The 20149-nt window shown below is 34.7% G+C and overlaps 1 protein-coding gene across 1 annotated transcript in view; it reads right to left on the bottom strand.

Annotated features, from left to right (window-relative positions):
- The window catches only part of LOC145241411 (axonemal dynein light chain domain-containing protein 1-like), a 182933-nt gene that overhangs the window by 9054 nt on the left and 153730 nt on the right, over positions 1 to 20149 (bottom strand). Inside the window, exons 24-26 of the mRNA XM_080104340.1 lie at positions 18216 to 18536; positions 9616 to 9699; positions 5158 to 5258 (exon numbers count right to left, since the gene is read on the bottom strand). Of these exons, the coding sequence (XP_079960466.1) occupies positions 5158 to 5258; positions 9616 to 9699; positions 18216 to 18536 (506 nt within the window). The remainder of the gene's footprint in view (positions 1 to 5157; positions 5259 to 9615; positions 9700 to 18215; positions 18537 to 20149) is intronic.

Here is a 20149-nt window from a genome sequence, read left to right as displayed (position 1 = left end):
TTATAAATATCTTTTGAAAATTATTGCCTTATAAATATCTTTTGAAAATTATTGCCTTACGAATATCTTTTGAAAATTATTGCCTTACGAATATCTTTTGAAAATTATTGCCTTATAAATATATTTTGAAAATTATTGCCTTACGAATATCTTTTGAAAATTATTGCCTTACGAATATCTTTTGAAAATTATTGCCTTACGAATATCTTTTGAAAATTATTGCCTTATAAATATCTTTTGAAAATTATTGCCTTACGAATATCTTTTGAAAATTATTGCCTTACGAATATCTTTTGAAAATTATTACCTTACGAATATCTTTTGAAAATTATTGCCTTATAAATATATTTTGAAACAGCATTGAAAAAGGTGAAGCTTGATATATCCGAAGCTTTTAGCAAGGTGTGACATGAAGGTCTTCTCATGAAAATAAATGTGTGTGTTATTACTGGAAGAATATTTAACATAATAAAGTCGTTCTTATCTAAAAGAAAGATCCAGGTTATCCTTGATGACTGTATATCTAATGTGGGTGTGTCCTAGGGATCAATCCTTGGGCTTTTATTATTTCTGATTTTCATAAACGCCCTGTTCAAGATGCTCTATTCTCAACACGTGGGCAAATCGAGTGCACCCAAATCCAAAGTATTGGCTGAATCCTTAAACAATGATCTCCAGTCTACAGTGGAATGGAGTATAAAATGGGTGGTTATATTTAATGCTAATAAGACAAAGCCCCGTTCCTTTAACAATTATAAATATTATTTAAGAAAACCTTTCCAACAACCGGTTGCCATGGCTGATAGCTCCCCACTCGAAAGTCCAACATTCAAATCCCTCAGCCTAACATTCCATTCATAAGTAACCATTTATGCAAAATGGGATATATATATATATATATATATATATACATACATATATATATATATATGTATATTTATATATATATATATATATAATTTGCCCCTCCCTCTTTAAATTGCCCCCTCCGTCTTTACATCTTATAATTAAAGTTCTGTGTTTTAAGTTTTTTAACTCCAAATTTTAAAGAGTTCCTACCGAAAATAAAAATCCATTATTCATTGAACTTTTGAATAGTCAAGTCGCTGCCTGATGATATCTGTTGTTTGATTGAAACAAGTGGCTATTTGTAGCAGCAGGATGTGGCCATGTTTATATAACAATAAACAAGTATTATCAGCTCTTTTTATTGAGCACTATCTACCAACCTCGTTGAATTCATTAGTCCATTACTTTTGAATAAAAAAACCCGAGTATATATATATATATATGTGTGTGTGTGTGTGTGTGTGTGTGTACATATATATATACATATGTGTGTGTGTATATATATATATATATGTGTGTATATATATATGTGTGTGTGCGTGTGTATATATGTGTATATATATGTGTGTGTGTGTGTATGTATATGTGTGTGTATATATATATGTGTGTATATATATATGTGTGTGTGGGTGTGTATATATATATGTGTGTGTGTGTGTGTGTATATATATATATGTGTGTGTGTATATATATGTGTATATATATGTGTGTATATATAGGTGTGTATATATATGTATATATATATGTGTGTGTGTATATATAGGTGTGTATATATATATGTGTATATATATATGTGTGTGTATATATATATGTGTGTATATATATGTGTATATATATGTGCGTATATATATATATATATATATATATATATATATATATATATATATATATATATAATACCTACAGACACTAGTGTTTCATCCTTTTGAGAATTATCAGTGCAAGGTGTCACTGTTACCGCCGGTTGGGAGATTCAAACCTGGCAACGAAGCCATCTCTGACTCCATTAGCAAGGAACAAATCCACACAGCCGCTGTTAACCACGAGAAATACAGTTGAAATTTAAACATTTTTTTTAATGTCAAATATAATATATATATGTGTGTGTGTGTGTGTGTGTGTGTGTGTGTGTGTGTGTGTGTGTGTATATATATATATATGTTTGTGTATGTATATATGTGTGTATATATATATGTGTGTGTGTATATGTGTGTATATATATATGTGTGTGCATATATATATATGTGTATATGTGTGCATATATATATGTGCATATGTATATATATATATATATATATATATATATATATATATATATATATATATATACGTACGTATTTACAAATGTCATATTTAAATATTTAAATATCAACTGAATTAAAGGAATAAATTCAAGATGGTCAACATCATGAAATTTGGAAGATAGACTTTTGTCATTTATTCATTTTATGCTCTGTAATTAAATTGAACTTCTTAAATAAGGATTGGTATATATAAAAGGAAATATAAGTGAATAAAAAATGTTTCAACAGAAATATATATATAATAAAAGAGGCGCAGTTATTCTCCTCTGGACTAAAATACCGTAGGCTTACAACAACAGATGACACATACAAATTTATTTACACTATTAGCCATTACCTTATTTAACTATAAAACGATATTTTAGACACATTAATTTGTAATATTAAAAAATTACATTTAGTCCTAGGAGTGACATCATCGTCACCGTCATACTTACAGAGGAAGTAAGTCCTATTTTACCCCCTATTCCATAAATCCTCTTACGTGTGAATTTATATTTTTCCTGCTTTCCTGTGTCTATGCCGTCATTAACTGACTACTGAATTTAGACACATCACATGCTCTTACAACTTTACATCTACACAAACAATAATTTCTCCCTTACCGAAATCCGGCCCAGCTGATTAGCTTAGAAGTTGACATTCTAAAATTCCCCCATTCGCTTCTTCCACCATTAAACGAATGGTTTGACACTTTAAAACACACAGCCATTTTTTTACATATCCATTCGTTTCTTTTACTTGGTTTTGATATCACAAGTTTTAGTTAAATGTACATGTTAAATCGTGTTTGTGGTTAGATTTGCTAAAATCTGGTAACGAATTACAACACCCAAAAGGCGACCACACAATATGAAATAGTTATGCTTGAAACGAAAATGAAAAAGCACTGACTTAATTTGGATTTGGAACCGGACATTCAAAATCTGTATATGTACCGTGTTTTATTATAATTCTATGTTTAATGATGAATGTGTTTTACTTTTAAAATAAAAGAAATTGTTTATATTTCCAACTCTTAACTTGAATTATTTACTTGTGAAAACGTTCGGTTTACGTTCAGAGTGATAGCGGTGTAGCTCAGTTTATTCCCTTTTGCTCGATATAGGCTTAGCAAATATTGATACCACTAAACCACAATCCTGTCGATAGAGATATATAGATAGATACAAAGATCTCTAGATCTCTAGATAGATAGATAGAGAGAGAGAGAGAGAGTAAGAGAGAGAGAGATCATTTCTTTTACTTGGGTTTGCTATCATCACAAGTTTTAGTTAAATGTAATGTTAAATCGTGTTTTTACTTAGATTAGATATTGCTTCGCTAAAATCTGGTAACGATTTACAACACTCAAAAGGCGACCACACAAAATGAAACACTGGTTCTTAAGTAAACGAAAACGAAAAGATACTGATTTATTTTTGATTTGGAACCGGACATTCAAAATCTGCATAAGTACCGTGTTTTATTAAATATTTCTGTGTATTGATGAATAAGTTTTATTTTTAAAATCCAGGAAATTATTTTTATTTAAAACTCTTAACTTTTTGGTTTATTTGTGAAAAAGTTTTACTTTTAGAATAAAAGAATTTTTTTATATTTCCAACTCTTAACTTAGATTATTCATTTGTTACTTGTGAAAACGTTCGGTTTACGTTCAGTGTGATAGCAATGTCCCCCACTTTATTCCCTTTTTGCTCGATATAGGGTTAGCGAGTATTCATACAACTAAACGACAATCCTGCCGATAGACATAGATAGATAGATAGATACATAGATAGGTAGAGAGAGACAGAGAGTGAGAAAGAGAGCTGACCTCATTGAGAGAAAGAGCGAGAGAGAGAGAGAGAGAGAGAGAGAGAGCTTTTATACATCTCCTTTTCCTTCTGCCATTATACGTTAGCGCCTCGCTAATGCAGGTAATTTTTTTTATTTTTTCCCCTTTTTTCTTTTTTTTTTATTTTTTATTTTTATAGGGAGGGGGGTGTTCGAACCGGTAAGCTCTTCTATTTACATTTACATAGATTTTTCTTTCCGGAGACCTCGCACGGAGATTAACTATTATTAAATATTTTTTTTTATTTTTACACACAAATACATGATAATGCGAAATAACATTGACGTTTAAAATTATTTGTGCGTACTTTAATCTATTATAAATATTATTGAATGTTTCGTTATTAATTTTTGACCAAAATAGGTCACAAAGCAAAATATATTGCTTTTTATTATTACATTACGGGCTAATTTCTTGCCAACCACACCCACACTCACAAAATGAGGTGTCTGTTGCGAAAACCATTCTTAACATAGGTAGGTTTAGGGTGTCCACTCCGATTGCTGTTTTTAACATGAGGTTGGTGGTTGGACTAAAACAACACCAACTGTACTTTATTTTTTTACGGGGAGGGATGCTACCACAGGTCAACGCCGGTTAACAGGTTCTCCTAATTATATATATATATATATATATATATATATATATATATATATATATATATATATATATATATCTCAGACTAACAAATTTCTTTCGAAATTAGTGCCTTAAAAATTCCTTTTGAAAATTATTGCCTCACAAATTTCTTTTGAAATTATTGCCTTACAAATTTCTTTTGAAATTAGTGCCTTAAAAATATCTTTTGAAATTATTGCCTTACGAATTACTTTTTGAAAATATTGCCTTACACATTTCTTTTGAGAAATTACCAACTGCTTTTGGAATTATTGCTTTACAAATTCCTTATGGAATTTGTGTTTATAAATTTCTTTTAAGATTAGTGTCTTAAATATTTTTTAGAGTTAAAGCCTTACAAATTTCTTTGTTATTTGATACCAAACAAATTTCAAAAGTTTTGAAACATGTCTTTCCTCAAGATCATGATAGTGTAATAAATTTATTTCTTTTTAAACTTTGAAAGTGAATAGTTTCTTACTGCTACAAGCCAACAAAACATGTGACATTGGAAGGAAATCTAGAAAAGAAAATTTATCTCATACTTACAAAAGTAGTTTCTGCAGTTTCCTCATACTCGCCAACGCTGTGTAAGCTTTTTTGATATCAGGAAGATCTTCAATGTCAAAATTTGCCTCTTCACCTGGAATCTGCATCAATAATGAATTAACTGATTTCATTTGAGACAGAACTTGCAAGTATTTATTTATAAAAAAAAACTACACTGTTTTCTTATGCTTCTAAACTTAAGATGAGGAAGCGTTGATGGTAGAACTGTCAGTGAAACGTAACATGCGGCCGCAGCCGAGATTGAACTCACTACACGAGTTTGTAGTCTGATTCAAATCTTGTCCGTAGCTGAATACTCGATGCTTCGCCAGGTTTATCACGGATATTTTTTTTTATCGTGACACCATCACTAGATGGGTTGCTTACCACAGCTTAAGAGAGGCCCATCTACCCTCGAGAGAAGGATAGACTGCGCCAGTTTTCCAACCTGATATTTTACCTCACGGTACATACAGCGCCTCGCCTTCCCAAATGGTCACCCATCTGGTACTGGTCAGGCTCAACGTTGCTTAACTTCGGTGATCTGGCTAGTACCAATGTGTCAACGTGATTGTGCCGTAACACAATCACGTTTACATCCCAATACCGACTGTCAGTATTGGATGAACAAAAGTTATCTCTGAAGGTTGGACCGCCATTGCAAAGGATAACGTTACGACTACAAGAGATTTGCATGTATCCTTGTTTCTTGCACTATAAAATTCAGATTTCCATAAAGAAATGCTTTCAGAGAAGAATACGCAATTTCGTGACACTGAAAATGAACGTAAGACTTGTTGTGAAGAAATACCAACCTATTTTTATAAAAGGTTTGGGAAATTCCGAGACACTATAAATTTCTACAAGAATTATTTCTTCATAAAAATCAGACTTGTATACTTACAGATGGCTCAAATAATCTGTAATTATTACTGAAGTAGCAGGAGGGGGCACCCGGCCTTTCCCGGTCGTAAAATATGCTTAAATATATTTTAATTTATGCAAATTTTGTATTTATTATTACAGAGACATTTCTCTATTGAATATTATATTGTACCTAATATATAGTACTGATTTCAAGAGTTTTAAAAAATAATGACTTAGGTGCCATCAGCCAGAATCGAAATCAAAATATTTAGTGTTTCAGTTATATTCCCCACCGTTTGAGCTATCCACAGATAGAAAAGAAAGATTATAAATTAACTCACTTCAACTATGCATGAATTTGCGCATGCGTAAAAGTAATAGAAATATGTCTGCAAGTTGAAATGAACATTTTGCATTTCAACTTGCCGACATATTTCTGTATGCGTTATTCATCCATCCAAACAAAGATTTTACTCGTTATAAACCATCCTTAGTGCACGATTACTATTTTCTGTTAATTTCAGTGGTATGTGACTAGTAATGAATTTAAGTGTTTATCGGTTAAATATTTTCACACACACAGGCACACACACATATATCGACTGTTTTATTTATATAGATTAAGAATTAAACATTTACACACATAAACACACACACACACACACACACACAAATATATATATATATATATATATATATATATATATATATATATATATTTGTTCACTGTTTTGAGGAAAGAATTCCACCAAAGTGCTCGATTACAAAAACGAATTTTCGATATAAGAGCTTAATATTTATTTATTTAAAACTGTATAGAAGGTCAGAAAAACATTGGTACCGTCGGTTTCAAGCCTAACATAAAGGGGACCAGTTAATGGTAAATAACGTTAGGCTCTCATCAGCCATATTGTTTTCTCTTTTGTTGTGTGAATAACATTCAAGGTGAGAACCGTAGTTCGAAGAATCCAAATAATCTATAATTGTTCTCCCTCTCTCTCGAACATTTTTTTTTTTACTAATAAGTCAACACTTATTAAGGCCAAAAACACTCGGGGATAAAGATTAATGAAATGGATGGAGTGTCAGTTGAACAATGAAGAGAAAACAATATGGCTGACGAGAGCCTAACATTATTTACCATTAACTGGTCTCCCTTATGTTAGGCTTGAAACCGACGGTACCAATGTTTTTCTGACCTTCTGTACGGTTTTAAATAAGTAAATAAATACACATATATATGCATATATAATGTAATAAATAGTAATCTACAGTGACAACATCTAAAAATAAGAATAGGTCTAAAGCTCCCAAAATTCATATTAGAATTGTCCACACAAACCCGCAATATAACGAGTAAAGTACTACATGAAATTCAGTTGAAGTTAAAGGTTCAATCTTGTGTGTGGGCGATACTAAGAATACAACTACAATTTACTTGAAACTTTTACCCGGTCATGGCTGAGTGAACGAGAGCAAACTACCGTTGTGGATTAAATAAAGGATTCCGTTCAAAATTCCCTGCAGATTTCTGAGTTCGGCAGAAAGATCCCTGGGTTCGACACGATATACCTGAAGAAGAATGGAAGTTATATCGGCGAAAACATTGTGTGAATAACACTCAAGGTGAGAACCATAGTTCGAAGAATCCAAATCATCTATAATTGTTCTCCATCTCTCCCGAACATTTTTTTACTAATAAGTCAACACTTATCAAGGCCCAAAAAACACTCGAGGATAAAGATTAATGAGACGAATGGATTGTCAGTTAAACAATGAAGGATATTATGAAAGAATCGAAAACAATGAATGGAATGAATAAAATTTGATTACTTATGTCTCTGTTGAGATTGGATTTGAAGGCAGCTATGTTGCAGTCTGCAAGTAATGTGTTTCACATTTGGGAAGATTTTGGAAGGAAACTTTGTTCATGGAAATTTCGTCTGACATTAGACACACAAAAGAAAGAAAAAAGTATTTTTCAGTTGTAGAAAGAAGAGTTCTTGCTGTGAGTATTTTACAAGAAGGAGCCAGATGTCTACCTTTTGTCTGGGAACAAAGTGTAGTATCTGTTCTGATAATACACTTCATTTGTTCTCAGTTAGTGAAGGAGATATCCTTTTACTCTGAGGTAATTTTTAATTTCACTCCAAATCCAGGGTGTTCCTTTTTGGGGTGCTGGGTTTTCCTTACATTAAAAATATTAATTATTAATGATACAGGTGAATTATATGGCTGGATTGCCAGTTGAAAGATGAAGAACATTATGAGAGGATTGAAAACGATGAATGAAATTTAAAAAATTTAGGATAGGTTATGAACAAGTATTTGTTAGCATTGGATTTGAAGACAACAATGTTGTAGTCTGTAGGGAATCCGCCAAGTTGTAATGTATTCCGCAGATGAGGAGCCCTTAGAAAGAAACTTTGTTCTTCTTGAGGTAAAAAGGAAAGATCTTTTCTGTTGCGGTGGATGCGTTCTGGCTGTAAATGTCTTACAATGAGGAATTTAATTGAACACCTTCAACCAACATAAAGAGAGAGTAGAGAAAGACTAGTGACTGTTTCTGTCTGTAGAGAACAGAAGAGATCATTACTCACTAGATAGCAAAGTTGATTTTTGATTCGTCAAGCTATGAAAGAATGCTTTGAGCAGTACTCCATCTTTGGGTGTATCTAGTTAGAGGATTATATCATGAGTCAGGTATTTTCTGAAGCGGGAAAATGATCCAACCATTTTGTCTAGTGATCTTCACAACAGATTAGACATAAGTCACTATTTATTTACCTGCCCATGAGGGCAGAGTTAGACACAAAGTGGATTTTTAACATGGGGAAATACACCTCCTCAAAAGGAGGTACACTTGATTAAGACAAAAATAAAAATTGCTTCAGTTTAGAAATATGTCTCCATCTGAGCGTTTTGATTTTAAAAAAATTTTTTAAAATCACCAAATCAAATAGACACAAAAAATATCTATCGTCTTCTTGGATTAACGAATACAGTCTAATTACACATAATTGTTATTACGTCCGGCCAAGGAAGTTATATTTTCTGTTCGTTTTATTTGTTGGTTTGTCACTATGCGTCAACCTTGCTGAACCAAACATCACTTTCGATGGTAATTTCGGTTCTGTTCATCATAGAGACTCACTATTTGCCCATATTGTAGCAAATGAAATCCCACACCTTATGCGATATTTGATCATGACTTTGAATAATTTGGTCATGGCCGAAATTCTGATGGAATTTGAACTTCCGATTTTTTCCCCAAATTTGATGTATGGATCTGATCCGCTTTGGTTGCAGTAACTGCCATGTAACAATTTCAGCCTGGTCAAATAGTTTTGGAGATTATCAATATTTCCATGGCATTACTTTGGGAATACTTCATACAATATGGAGAAGTGAGGCTCAGATAAAAATTTTACTCATTCTTACGTTGTCAGGCGAAGGTATGCAATCTTAAAACTGACTTACGTTTTTATTTGTTATATAATCTTTTTTATGTTGAAATTTGAATTGCAAATTGAACACTATTGGAAAAATTAATTTTTGACAAAATTTTGTGATTTAGAAATTAAATCTTACATAGTCACTGCCATACTCCAACTTTTGTATATGAATGTTGCCATCATCACCAAGAATTTCCATCATGTCTGGAATATTTTCAGGCTAAAAAAAAAGTAAACATTGTTTCATGAGTTCATAGTTTATTTATTTGCAAACTGTTATGCTTATCTTCATAGTTGTTTTACAATGTTTCGACATGGCGCAGTGAATAGAGACGATGAATCTCTTTGGTTCCAGTTGAACATTGTCTAACGATAGTGTTCTAAATCCTACCCAAACGCCGGGCAGAGGATTTGTTCGCCAAAATGTGGTGAGACAACAACAACTATGGAAGGCAGTAATTACTAGAGCTATGACAACAGAATATTCTTATCACTGTTTTGACTCTCGAATATATATCCGACACAGTTAGACACAGTTAATCAACCAAGAACCACATCACTCTATATAAAAGCATATAAGATATCAAGGGATACACACTCGAGAGTCAAAACAACGAAAAGAATATGCTGTTATCATAGCCCTAGTAATAACTGAAGATACAGTTAAGAGATTCAGCATTCCTATCCGTTGCAGTTAACCACCTAACGAAAGCCAGAGGAATATTTGGTCCAAATGTCGTGAAACGAAAACTATGAAAATGAGGCTAACAGTCTGCAAATAAATATACAAATTACTCATTTAAAAAGATTTCAATAATAAAATAATATGGGTTAATAGGTAGTTTTTTTTTTTTTTTTGTAAATGAATATGAAACTCAGTCTTATAACATTTTGGGTAAACGAAATGAAACTAGCTTATACTTTATATATATATATATATATATATATATATATATATATTTATATATATATATTTTACACAGTGATCACCACTTATCAAGGCCCGGAAGCCACTCAGGGATAAGGGTTATTGCAAGTACATTACGTTAGTGTGGAGATTTGATGAAGTGTTTACTTAAGGGGGCGATTCATTAGGAATTCGTTAACGTTGGACTTGAAGACATCCAAGTTGTAGTTCGGTGGGAAGCAGGCAGACGGAACAGAGTTCCACAGGTGTGCAGTTCTAAGAAAGAAGCTTTGTTCATGGTATCCACGTTTTGATTTAGGCACAGATATAGAATGGGGGAAATTTTTCAAAGTGGATTCAGCTAGACGGGTGTTTTTCGTGAAATATTGGCGAGGGGGGAACAGAGATTGGAGTTCAGATGAGCACCTGCCATGGAAATAACAATAAAACAAGGATAGGCTCGCAACGTCTCTTCTGTGGGAGAGAGGTTGCAGGGTAGAGAAAAGGGCATCCCCCACTAATCCACAAAGTCTATCTTGTACTCTGTCAAGGCAGGATAGGCTGTTTTTAGGAGCTCCTGCCCAGATATGGCAACAGTATTCCATCCTTGAACTTACTTGGCTTTTATATAGATAGAGAATTGCATCAGTAGTGAGATATCTTCTGGAGCGGTAAAAGGATCCCACCATCTTTCCAGCAACCTTCGCAACAGACTTGATGTACGTGTTCCATTTCAGATCAGGAGTAAATGTCAAACCCAGGAGCTTGTCAAAACAGATGAGAGCCATCCATCCCAATTGATGCCAGATGGGGATCAGAGCGTTGATGATGTAAGGATAGGAGTTTGGTTTTGGATGCATTAAAGGTAACCAGCCATGTCTTCCCCCACTGAACCACGCGCTCGAGATCAGAGGAGAGAGAATCAGAGAGAACTTTGTCATTTACAGCCTTTGATGTGTTGCCGTAGATGGTCGTGTCATCAGCATAGATGTCAACGAATGATTTAAGTATGTGTTTAGGGAGGTCATTGATGTAGATCAGGAAGAGAGTTGGGCCCAGGATTGACCCCTGAGGGACTCCAACATTTATATTGCAGGACTCCGATTTTTGCCCATCTACCACTACCTTTATGAACCTATCGGAGAGAAATGATTTAATGATTGAGAAAACATTTCCAGTTATACCGTAGCTGGAAATGTTGTGAAGTAGACCCTTATGCCATACCTTGTCGAAGGCCTTTGATATGTCAAGACGAGAGCCATCCATTTAAATTGATGCCAGATGGGGATCAAAGCGTTGATGATGAAAAGATAGAAGCTTGGTTTTGGATGCATTAAAAGTAACCAGCCATCTCTTACCCCATTGTACTACGCGCTCAAGTTCAGAGGAGAGAGAATTAGAGAGAACATTGTCATTTACAACCTTTGATGTGTTGCCATAGATGGTCGTGTCATCAGCATAGATGTCAACAAATGACTTAAGTATCTGTTTTGGGAGCTCATTGATGTAGATCAGAAAGACAGTTCGGCCCAGGATGGACCTCTGACGGACACCAGCATTAATACTGTGGCTTCTGATTTCTGCCCATCAACCACTACTCTTATGAACCTATCAGAGAGAAATGATTTAATAATTGAGAAAACATTTCCAGTTATACCGTAGCTGGAAATCTTGTGAAGTAGACTCTTATGCCATACCTTGTCGAAGGCCTTTGATATGTCAAGAGCAATTGCTCTAGAAAGGAAGCCTTTGTCAAGAGATTCACTAATCCTGTGGGATATAACCATCAGCACATCTGTGGTAGATTTTGCAGAGCGGAAACCATATTGTGTGTCACTAAGAAAGTTGTTCCTGCTGAGGTGGTTGACTATTTCTCTATTTAATATGGATTCCAGCAACTTACTCATAACACACAGGAGACTTATAGGTCTGTACTGAGAGGGAGATGACTTATCACCTGAATTCTTAAATACAGGGCAAACTGATGAGGTGTTCCAGGGAGTCGGAAAGCACTTCTCCTTAAGGCAGCGCTTAAATAGTTTCGTAAGTATGGGAGCAAGTTCTGGTTGAAGCTTTTTTAACACTATAATTGGGATGCCATCAGGGCCAGTTGTTTGTATATACATAGTTCATGGCAACAGATGGTACCTACCGCCCCCTCCTCTAAAAAAAGAACAGAAATAATGCCTAGGAGTACGTAGTTTCAGTTTCAAGTGTCAAGAAACCAGATATAAAATCTTCACTAATAATGGGCGTGTATATATACGAAGGGCGTGCAATAAGTAATGCCCCTGACCCACTTCCCATAGCAGTAGAGCAACGAAACTTGGCACACGTTAATAGTCTTTCTCTACATTGGAACCACCCAGAGTTATGCATTTCTCATATCGTTTGATGCAGCTCTGGAGACCGTTTTTGTAGAAAACCCCAGGTTGGTTCTGCAACCACGACGTGACTTCAGAAATCAAGGCTGCATCATCTGGGAAACGCTTTCCTTTCAAAAACAACTTCATAGCTGGGAAGAGGTGAAAGTCAGAGGGTGCAAGGTCAGGAGAGTAGGGAGGATGGGGAAGGATTTCATAACCACATGTCTGTACTTCTGATCTGGCGACATGCGAGTTGTGGACCGGAGCGTTATCCTGCAGGAGGAGGGTACCTTTGCTGATCTTGCCCCGCCTCTTGATTTTGATAGCTTCCCTTGATTTCCTCTAAAGTGAAGTATAATAGGCTTCTGTAATTATGGTACCCTTTGCTAGGAAATCTGTCATCACTACTCCGTCCTGATCCCAGAAGACTGTGAGCATGACCTTGCTAGCGGAGGGCTGCACCCTTACCTTCTTTGGAGGTGGTGAGTCCAAGTGCTTCCACTGCATTGACTGGGCTTTGGTCTCTGGATCATAGTGATGGACCCAGGTTTCATCCTGTGTAATCAGTCTTTTAAAAAACTTTGACTCATCTTCTTGGCACATCCTTGATGTGTTCTCGCTTCTAGAATGGTGTGAGCAACCTGAGAATCCAACTGGCAGACACCTTATGCATATGCAAATGGTCATGAATGATAGTTTCCACAGACCCTGTATTAATCTTGACATCTTGGGCTATTTGGTGAATAGTAATGCGCCGATCTTTCAAAATGGCAGCCTCAAGTTGACGGACAGATGCCTCATCAATGGCAGAAGGGGGCGACCAGGTCTAGGAGCTGTTTCCACAGACTTCCGGCCATGTTTGAATTCACGATGCCAGCATTTTACAAGGTTATATGATGGGGCATTATCAGCATAAGTTTCTTTCATTTCATCAAAAGTCTCCTGTGGTGTGCGTCCTTTCAAATACAAAAACTGGATCACTGCTCAACATTCGACAGGCTCAATTTCACACCTGACTCAGTTCAAACACCTGTAAAACAGAAACCACAATTAGTTCAGAGCTGTAATTTGCCACATAACCCGTAGAGATATAAATTATTGCACATGCAAAATTTCATCTTGCTCAGCCAACTGGAAGTGGATCAGGGGCATTAGTTATTGCACGCTCCTCGTATATATATATATATATATATATATATACACACATATACATATATATACATACATATACATATATATATCGGGATTGAATGAGTACCTACAAATGTTCTGCACTTCCGATATTTTTATTGCCATTGAAATTTTTTTTTACATTGGCATCACCACTTATAAAGGCCCAGAGGCCACTCGAGGATAAGGGTTAAAGAGTGTACAGTAGTCAATTGAACAATACAGTAATCGTTAGTAGTGGAAATTCATTAAATTTGTTAACTTAAGTGAAACGGCTTATCAAGAACTTGTCTATGTTAGACTTGAAGACAACCATATTGTAGTCAGCTGGAAAGCAGGAAAACGGAAGACAGTTCCACAGGCGTGCAATTCTAAGAAAGAAGCTTTGTTTATGGAATCTACGTTTAGGTTTAGGCAAAGATAAAGAGTGGAGGGAATTATTGATAGTGTTTACAGCTAGACGAGTGTTCCTTATGAAAGTTTGGCATGGGGTGACCATAGATTGAAGCTCAGTCGAGCACTTGCCATGAAAATAACGACAAAGCAGAGACAAACTCGCAATATCTCTTCTGTGGGAAAGAGGTTGCAGGAAAGAAAAAAGGACATCTCCTACGAGGCTACAAAGTCTATCAAGGCAGGATAAGTTTTTTCTAGCAGCTCCTGCCCAGACATGGTAACAGTACTTCATCCTTGGATGTACCTGGCTCTTATATAGATAGAGAATTGCATCAGCAGTGAGATATCTACTGGATTGATAGAAGGCTCTCACCATTTTTCCAGCGGCCTTGGCAACGGATTTGATGTGTGTTCCATTTCAGATCAGGAGTAAAGGTCAAGTCCAGAAGCCTGTCAAAACTCCTCTCCAAGACGAGAGCCATTTATTTCAATTGATGCCAGATGAGGATAAGAGCGTTGATGATGTAAAGATAAAAGCTTGGTTTTAGATGCATTAAAAGTAACCAGCCACCTCTTTCCCCATTATACCACATGTTCAAAATCAGAGACGAAAGAATCGGAGAGAACTTGGTTATTTATGGTCTTAGATGTGCTACCATAGATGATTTACGAATGATGTAAGGATATGATTTGGAAGATCAATAATGTAGATCAGGAAGAGAGTTGGGCCCAGGATGGACCCCTAGGAACTCAAGCATTAATACTAAGAGCTTCTGATTTCTGCCCATCAACTACTACTCTTATGAACCCATCAGAGAGAAATGATTTAATAATTGAGAAGACAATTTCCAGCTATACCATAGCTGGAGATCTTGTGAAGCAAACCTTTATGCCATACCCTATCAAAGGCCTTTGATATGTCAAGGGCAATTGCCCTAGAAAGGTAGCCTCCGTCGAGAGATATGCTAATCCTATGAGATATAGCTACAAGCATATCTGCTGTAGATCTAACAGAACGGAAACCATATTGCGTGTCACTAAGAAGGTTATTTTTGCTGAAATGGTTGATTACTTCTCTATTTAACACAGATTCTAGCAACTTACTCATGACGTACAGGAGATTTATTGGCCTGTACTGAGAGGGAGATGAGCGATCATCTGAATTCTTAAATACAGGGCATACTGATGAGATTTTCCAGGGTGATGGGAAGCAATTCTCCTTAAGATAACGTTTAAACAGTTTTGTAAGCATGGGCGCTAGTTCTGGTTGAAGTTTTGGTGAAGTTGCCCATTTTTCAATTAAATTCACTAATTGCCTGATCTAGTCAGATACCTCTTCAAATTTACTTAGTCCATAATACATTGTAGTCTATATTAGACTGGAAAGAACTTACTGTTAATTTTATGAAATTATTTCTATATAATGGCTTGAATTAAAGTTTAAAATGCAAAAGTCAAAGAGGGATTCATTTTGAACGCGCCCCTGTCTTATCAAAGAACCTACTTTTGGTTTCTTATGTTCGTGATAAAATTTTATATATATATATATATATATATATATATATATATATATATATATATATATATATATATATATATATATACTGTGTCAATCGCTTTATTGCAAATTAACAAAATATCAATATTTCACTAAATATACGTTACAACACAATGAAAATTATATCATCAAACGACTCCTTTAAGGTTAGTTTTTTCCAAAAATTTTATTAAAATTCATGCGATATTCACGATGTTATGACATTTTATTCTTTATCGAAGAATTTCCACTGTTCATCGCTTTATTGCACGTCTCTTAAAATGTTGTTTTAGGGCAAAATACAATGTCTTACCTTGTGAACTTTACTTTATATTATATTTTTCTGTCGAAGAATAATAAACAAAAACATATCCTAGGTATGGGCCTCATATAAATTATTCATCGATCACCATTTTTTTTAAATAAATTAAAACAACCTTTTGTCCCCTGAGGAAGTCAATTGTTTGATCTTAAAAGGAGTTATGCTCTAGCAACATCAACTATGTTCCTACACTAGGCATCCTTTGAAGTAAATGGCTCTCCTCCTTCATAAACTTCTCTTTATAATACTGACCAGAGATATTCAATGGGGTTAAGGTCTTGAGAACACGGTGGTCAGGTCGTGAGAGTTTCCCCAACGAATTCTATAGATTCAAAGAAGGATGCAGTCGCCCCAAGCAGAATGGGATGATATATTGTCATCTATAAAAATCATCTGAAAGTGACGTGACAATAGTAGGTCATCTAGCCATGTCGAAATGATTATTCAAAAAGGCCATGTACATATTGCTGGTAAACTTTACATCCTTTGGCACTCGGAATAGTCAAACAAACTTATCCCCAATGATTCCCGGCCAAAACATGATGCCTCCACCTCCTTGTTGGTAATGAACTCTGTAACGAGTCGGAGTTCCATTTGGTTTTCAAACTTTGGTTCATCTATCCGAACTGTCAAGAGTAGCATGGACCTCATCCCTAAATAGGACTTGTTGGAAATCCATTTTCATGTAATTCTGTGTCCAAGCTATTCATTTTTCCCTATGGAGGCATTAGAAGAGGTTTGATTTTCCTTGCGATATCATTCAACACATTGTATCGGGCATGCCTGGATCTTGGAGCGATTCCGGCTTTTGCAAAAACGAAAGCACTGGTGCTGTTTGTACTTCGGTTGACTTCCCTACGAATTTTCCGAATATCGCGATCTAAAAGGTTTCTCCTGATGCACTTATTTTTTCTGGATTTGGTGTTCGGGTTGCAGCTAAGGTTTTTAGATCCCATTCCAACTCTGTGGCTAAATTTTTGATGGACAATCTTTCTGTGAGTCCAGCAACTATCCTTTGCTTCTCGATAACTTTTATTTGCCTGATTTTGTGGCATTGTAAGAGATCTGCAATAAAGCGATGGACAGTGGAAATTCTTTGATGAAGAATAAAATGCCATAACTTTGTGAATATGGCATGAATTTGAATACAATTTTAGGAACTAAATTTAAGACAACCCTTTGATGGTACAATTTTCATTTTTGTGACGTATATTTAGGGAAATATTGATATTTTACTAATCTGCAATAAAGCGATTGACACAGTTTATATATATATATATATATATATATTTATACAAACCCTTTTACAAGGGCTGTTATCCCTGATTTTCATAAACGACCTTCCTAATACACTAATGTACGAGATGGATATATTTCCTGATAGCAATATGCTCTATTCTCAACCGGTAAGGAAACCCCACACATATTTAAAACAATGGCTGAATCCTTTAAAATACCCACAAGTCTCTAGTGAAATGGGTACATAAATAAATTATAACATTTAATGCTACTAACATACACAGGTAACCGATATGCCAAAATGGGACAGTTTTATGCCAAATAAGTCGGTTGTAAGTAATTAAATTAAATTTCACAATAATCCGACTAAAGAAAAAGTAAATATGGACCAGCATGATAGCAGTTGTTTTTATGATATTATTACGTTTAAAATCATTTTCACTTCTGGATAATTCATAGTGATCTGTGCCAACCATGTATTGGCAGATCAATTTCAGATTTTAGGAACTCATTTTTAGTTTTTCCAATAATCAGCTTTTCCATAGTTCAATCTTCAGTTGAGTCATTCCAAAGACTTAAGAAATGGTACTTGATGACTCCTAGCTAAACATTCAGCATTAAAACGAGATGATCAAGGGTAAGTGGAGTAATTCTGGGTAAAGGCTGAGGCCCAGCTATACTTCAGTGCAATTGTTAATTAAAAGGGAGTTTTCAGGTCGCTTTTTACTATGGCTGACCACTTTAGATTTTTTATATCCTTCATATCAGTTCTTCTACTTCCCACATGTTGCATCTTTACCTCAAACTCCATGTCTTCACCGTCATCTTTTATGACCGAAGTCGCAGACAACTGCTCATCGTTTTCATCTGGTTCTGACGTTTCAGACAATGGCCCTTCTTTGGAACTCTCTTCTTCAACGACGTCTTCTTTATCTTCTTCGCCTTCTTCCTCTTCCACTGTCGCACTCTCCTCGGTCGTTGACAACGCCGCGTCCGCCGCCTTCTCTTCATGAGTCTCCACAGTAGATTTCGGTTGGTTCTTCTCTTCCACCTCCTCTGCCTTCTCCTCCTCCTCCTTTAAAATTATGTTTGACATGCTTCCATCTTGGCTGATCGCAGTCTGAAAGGTAGACAAAATAATCATTCGTTATGTCATGTAATAAAATATATGGTATCAGTTAATAATCACGCTTTTACAAGAAAGGTTTTACTCCAGAATGGATGACGTCATAAAGAATAGATGGCGACTTTTGGCAACTTGTGTAAAATAAATGTTCATTTTATGAACTGTTGATAAAAGTTACCATTTCTTTTTTATTATGTAATCCATTTTCAAGTATACATATATATATATATATATATATATATATATATATATATATATATATATATATAGATAGATAAAACACACACACACATATGTGTGCGTGTATATATATACATATAGACATACATATATTTACATGCATATATATACATACATACATTCTATATATATATATATATATATATATATATATATATATATAGAGAGAGAGAGAGAGAGAGAGAGAGAGAGCGAGAGAGAGAGAAAGAAAGAAAGAAAGAAAGAAAGAAAGGGAGCATTGTACAAATGAATCTAAGTATTTTTTTTTTAAATAGAAACTTATCAAGATAATAAAAATCTCATAAAAGGTATAAAAGCAAGTTTATATATATATATATATATATATATATATATATATATATATATATATATATATATATATATATATATAACCTAGCAATGTGACCCAACGTAAATCGAGATTGAATGATAATTAACAAATGTTTCATATTCGAAATCGATGACAATAACCCATTTTTCAAGCAAATCAATTGATTGCCTGCTTTAATTGGAGGACCCATCGCGATGCACCTGGGGGAAGCTTCACATGCCTCTCACAGCCACTAAGTTCACAATACGTTGTAGTCTACATTGCACTGTAGAGAACCTACTGTTTTTATCAAATTATGTTTTATATATAATGGCTTGCATTAAAGTTTAAAATGCAAAATTTAAGTATCATGCTTCAATTTGCTGTGGTAATAAAACTTCTCAAATACACTGTAAGATGTTAACTTCAATCAAAATCACCTGTTCCTTCTTTCATCAAATTATTTGATTATCAATACTTATCGAAAACATTCTGACACAATACCTATCTAAGAACACTGCCAGGCACATAAAATACCTTTGCATGAAATTTCATAAAAATCGACCCACCCATTTTCGAGTCCATAAGGAACGAACACACAAAGTTCCATTTATATATATACTAGCAGGGAGACACGACGTTGCCTGGGATTGAATGATGATCAATGAATATTTCACACTCCTATATTTTTATTGTTATCGAAATCTGTAAAATCGCCCGGGAGGAAGCTTCACATGCCTCCATGCAGTAACTTAGTCCAAAATATATGTTATCCTACATTGCACTCTAGAGAACATACTGTTTCTTTTATAACATTATTTTATATAAACTTCTTTCCAGTTTACGAAAAAAAAACATTAAGAAATTTACGTGTGGGGTTTGACCCTACAGACCACATTATGTAAGGAAAAACAAAACAAAAAGAAAACACATAGATTTTCAAGTCTAATAAAATTCTTTGCAGTTAATGAAAAAAAAATTATGTGCGGAGTTTGAACCTACAGACCACGTCATGCAAAAAAACAAAAAAAAAACACGCTATCAACTTACCTGCAGT

The sequence above is a fragment of the Euprymna scolopes genome, chromosome 20 (genome assembly GCF_053919585.1).
Source record: "Euprymna scolopes isolate OS-2025 chromosome 20, ASM5391958v1, whole genome shotgun sequence".
Taxonomy (NCBI): domain Eukaryota; kingdom Metazoa; phylum Mollusca; class Cephalopoda; order Sepiida; family Sepiolidae; genus Euprymna; species Euprymna scolopes.
Note: the sequence above shows the minus strand (reverse complement) of the source record. Positions and strands in the feature narration are given on the sequence as shown.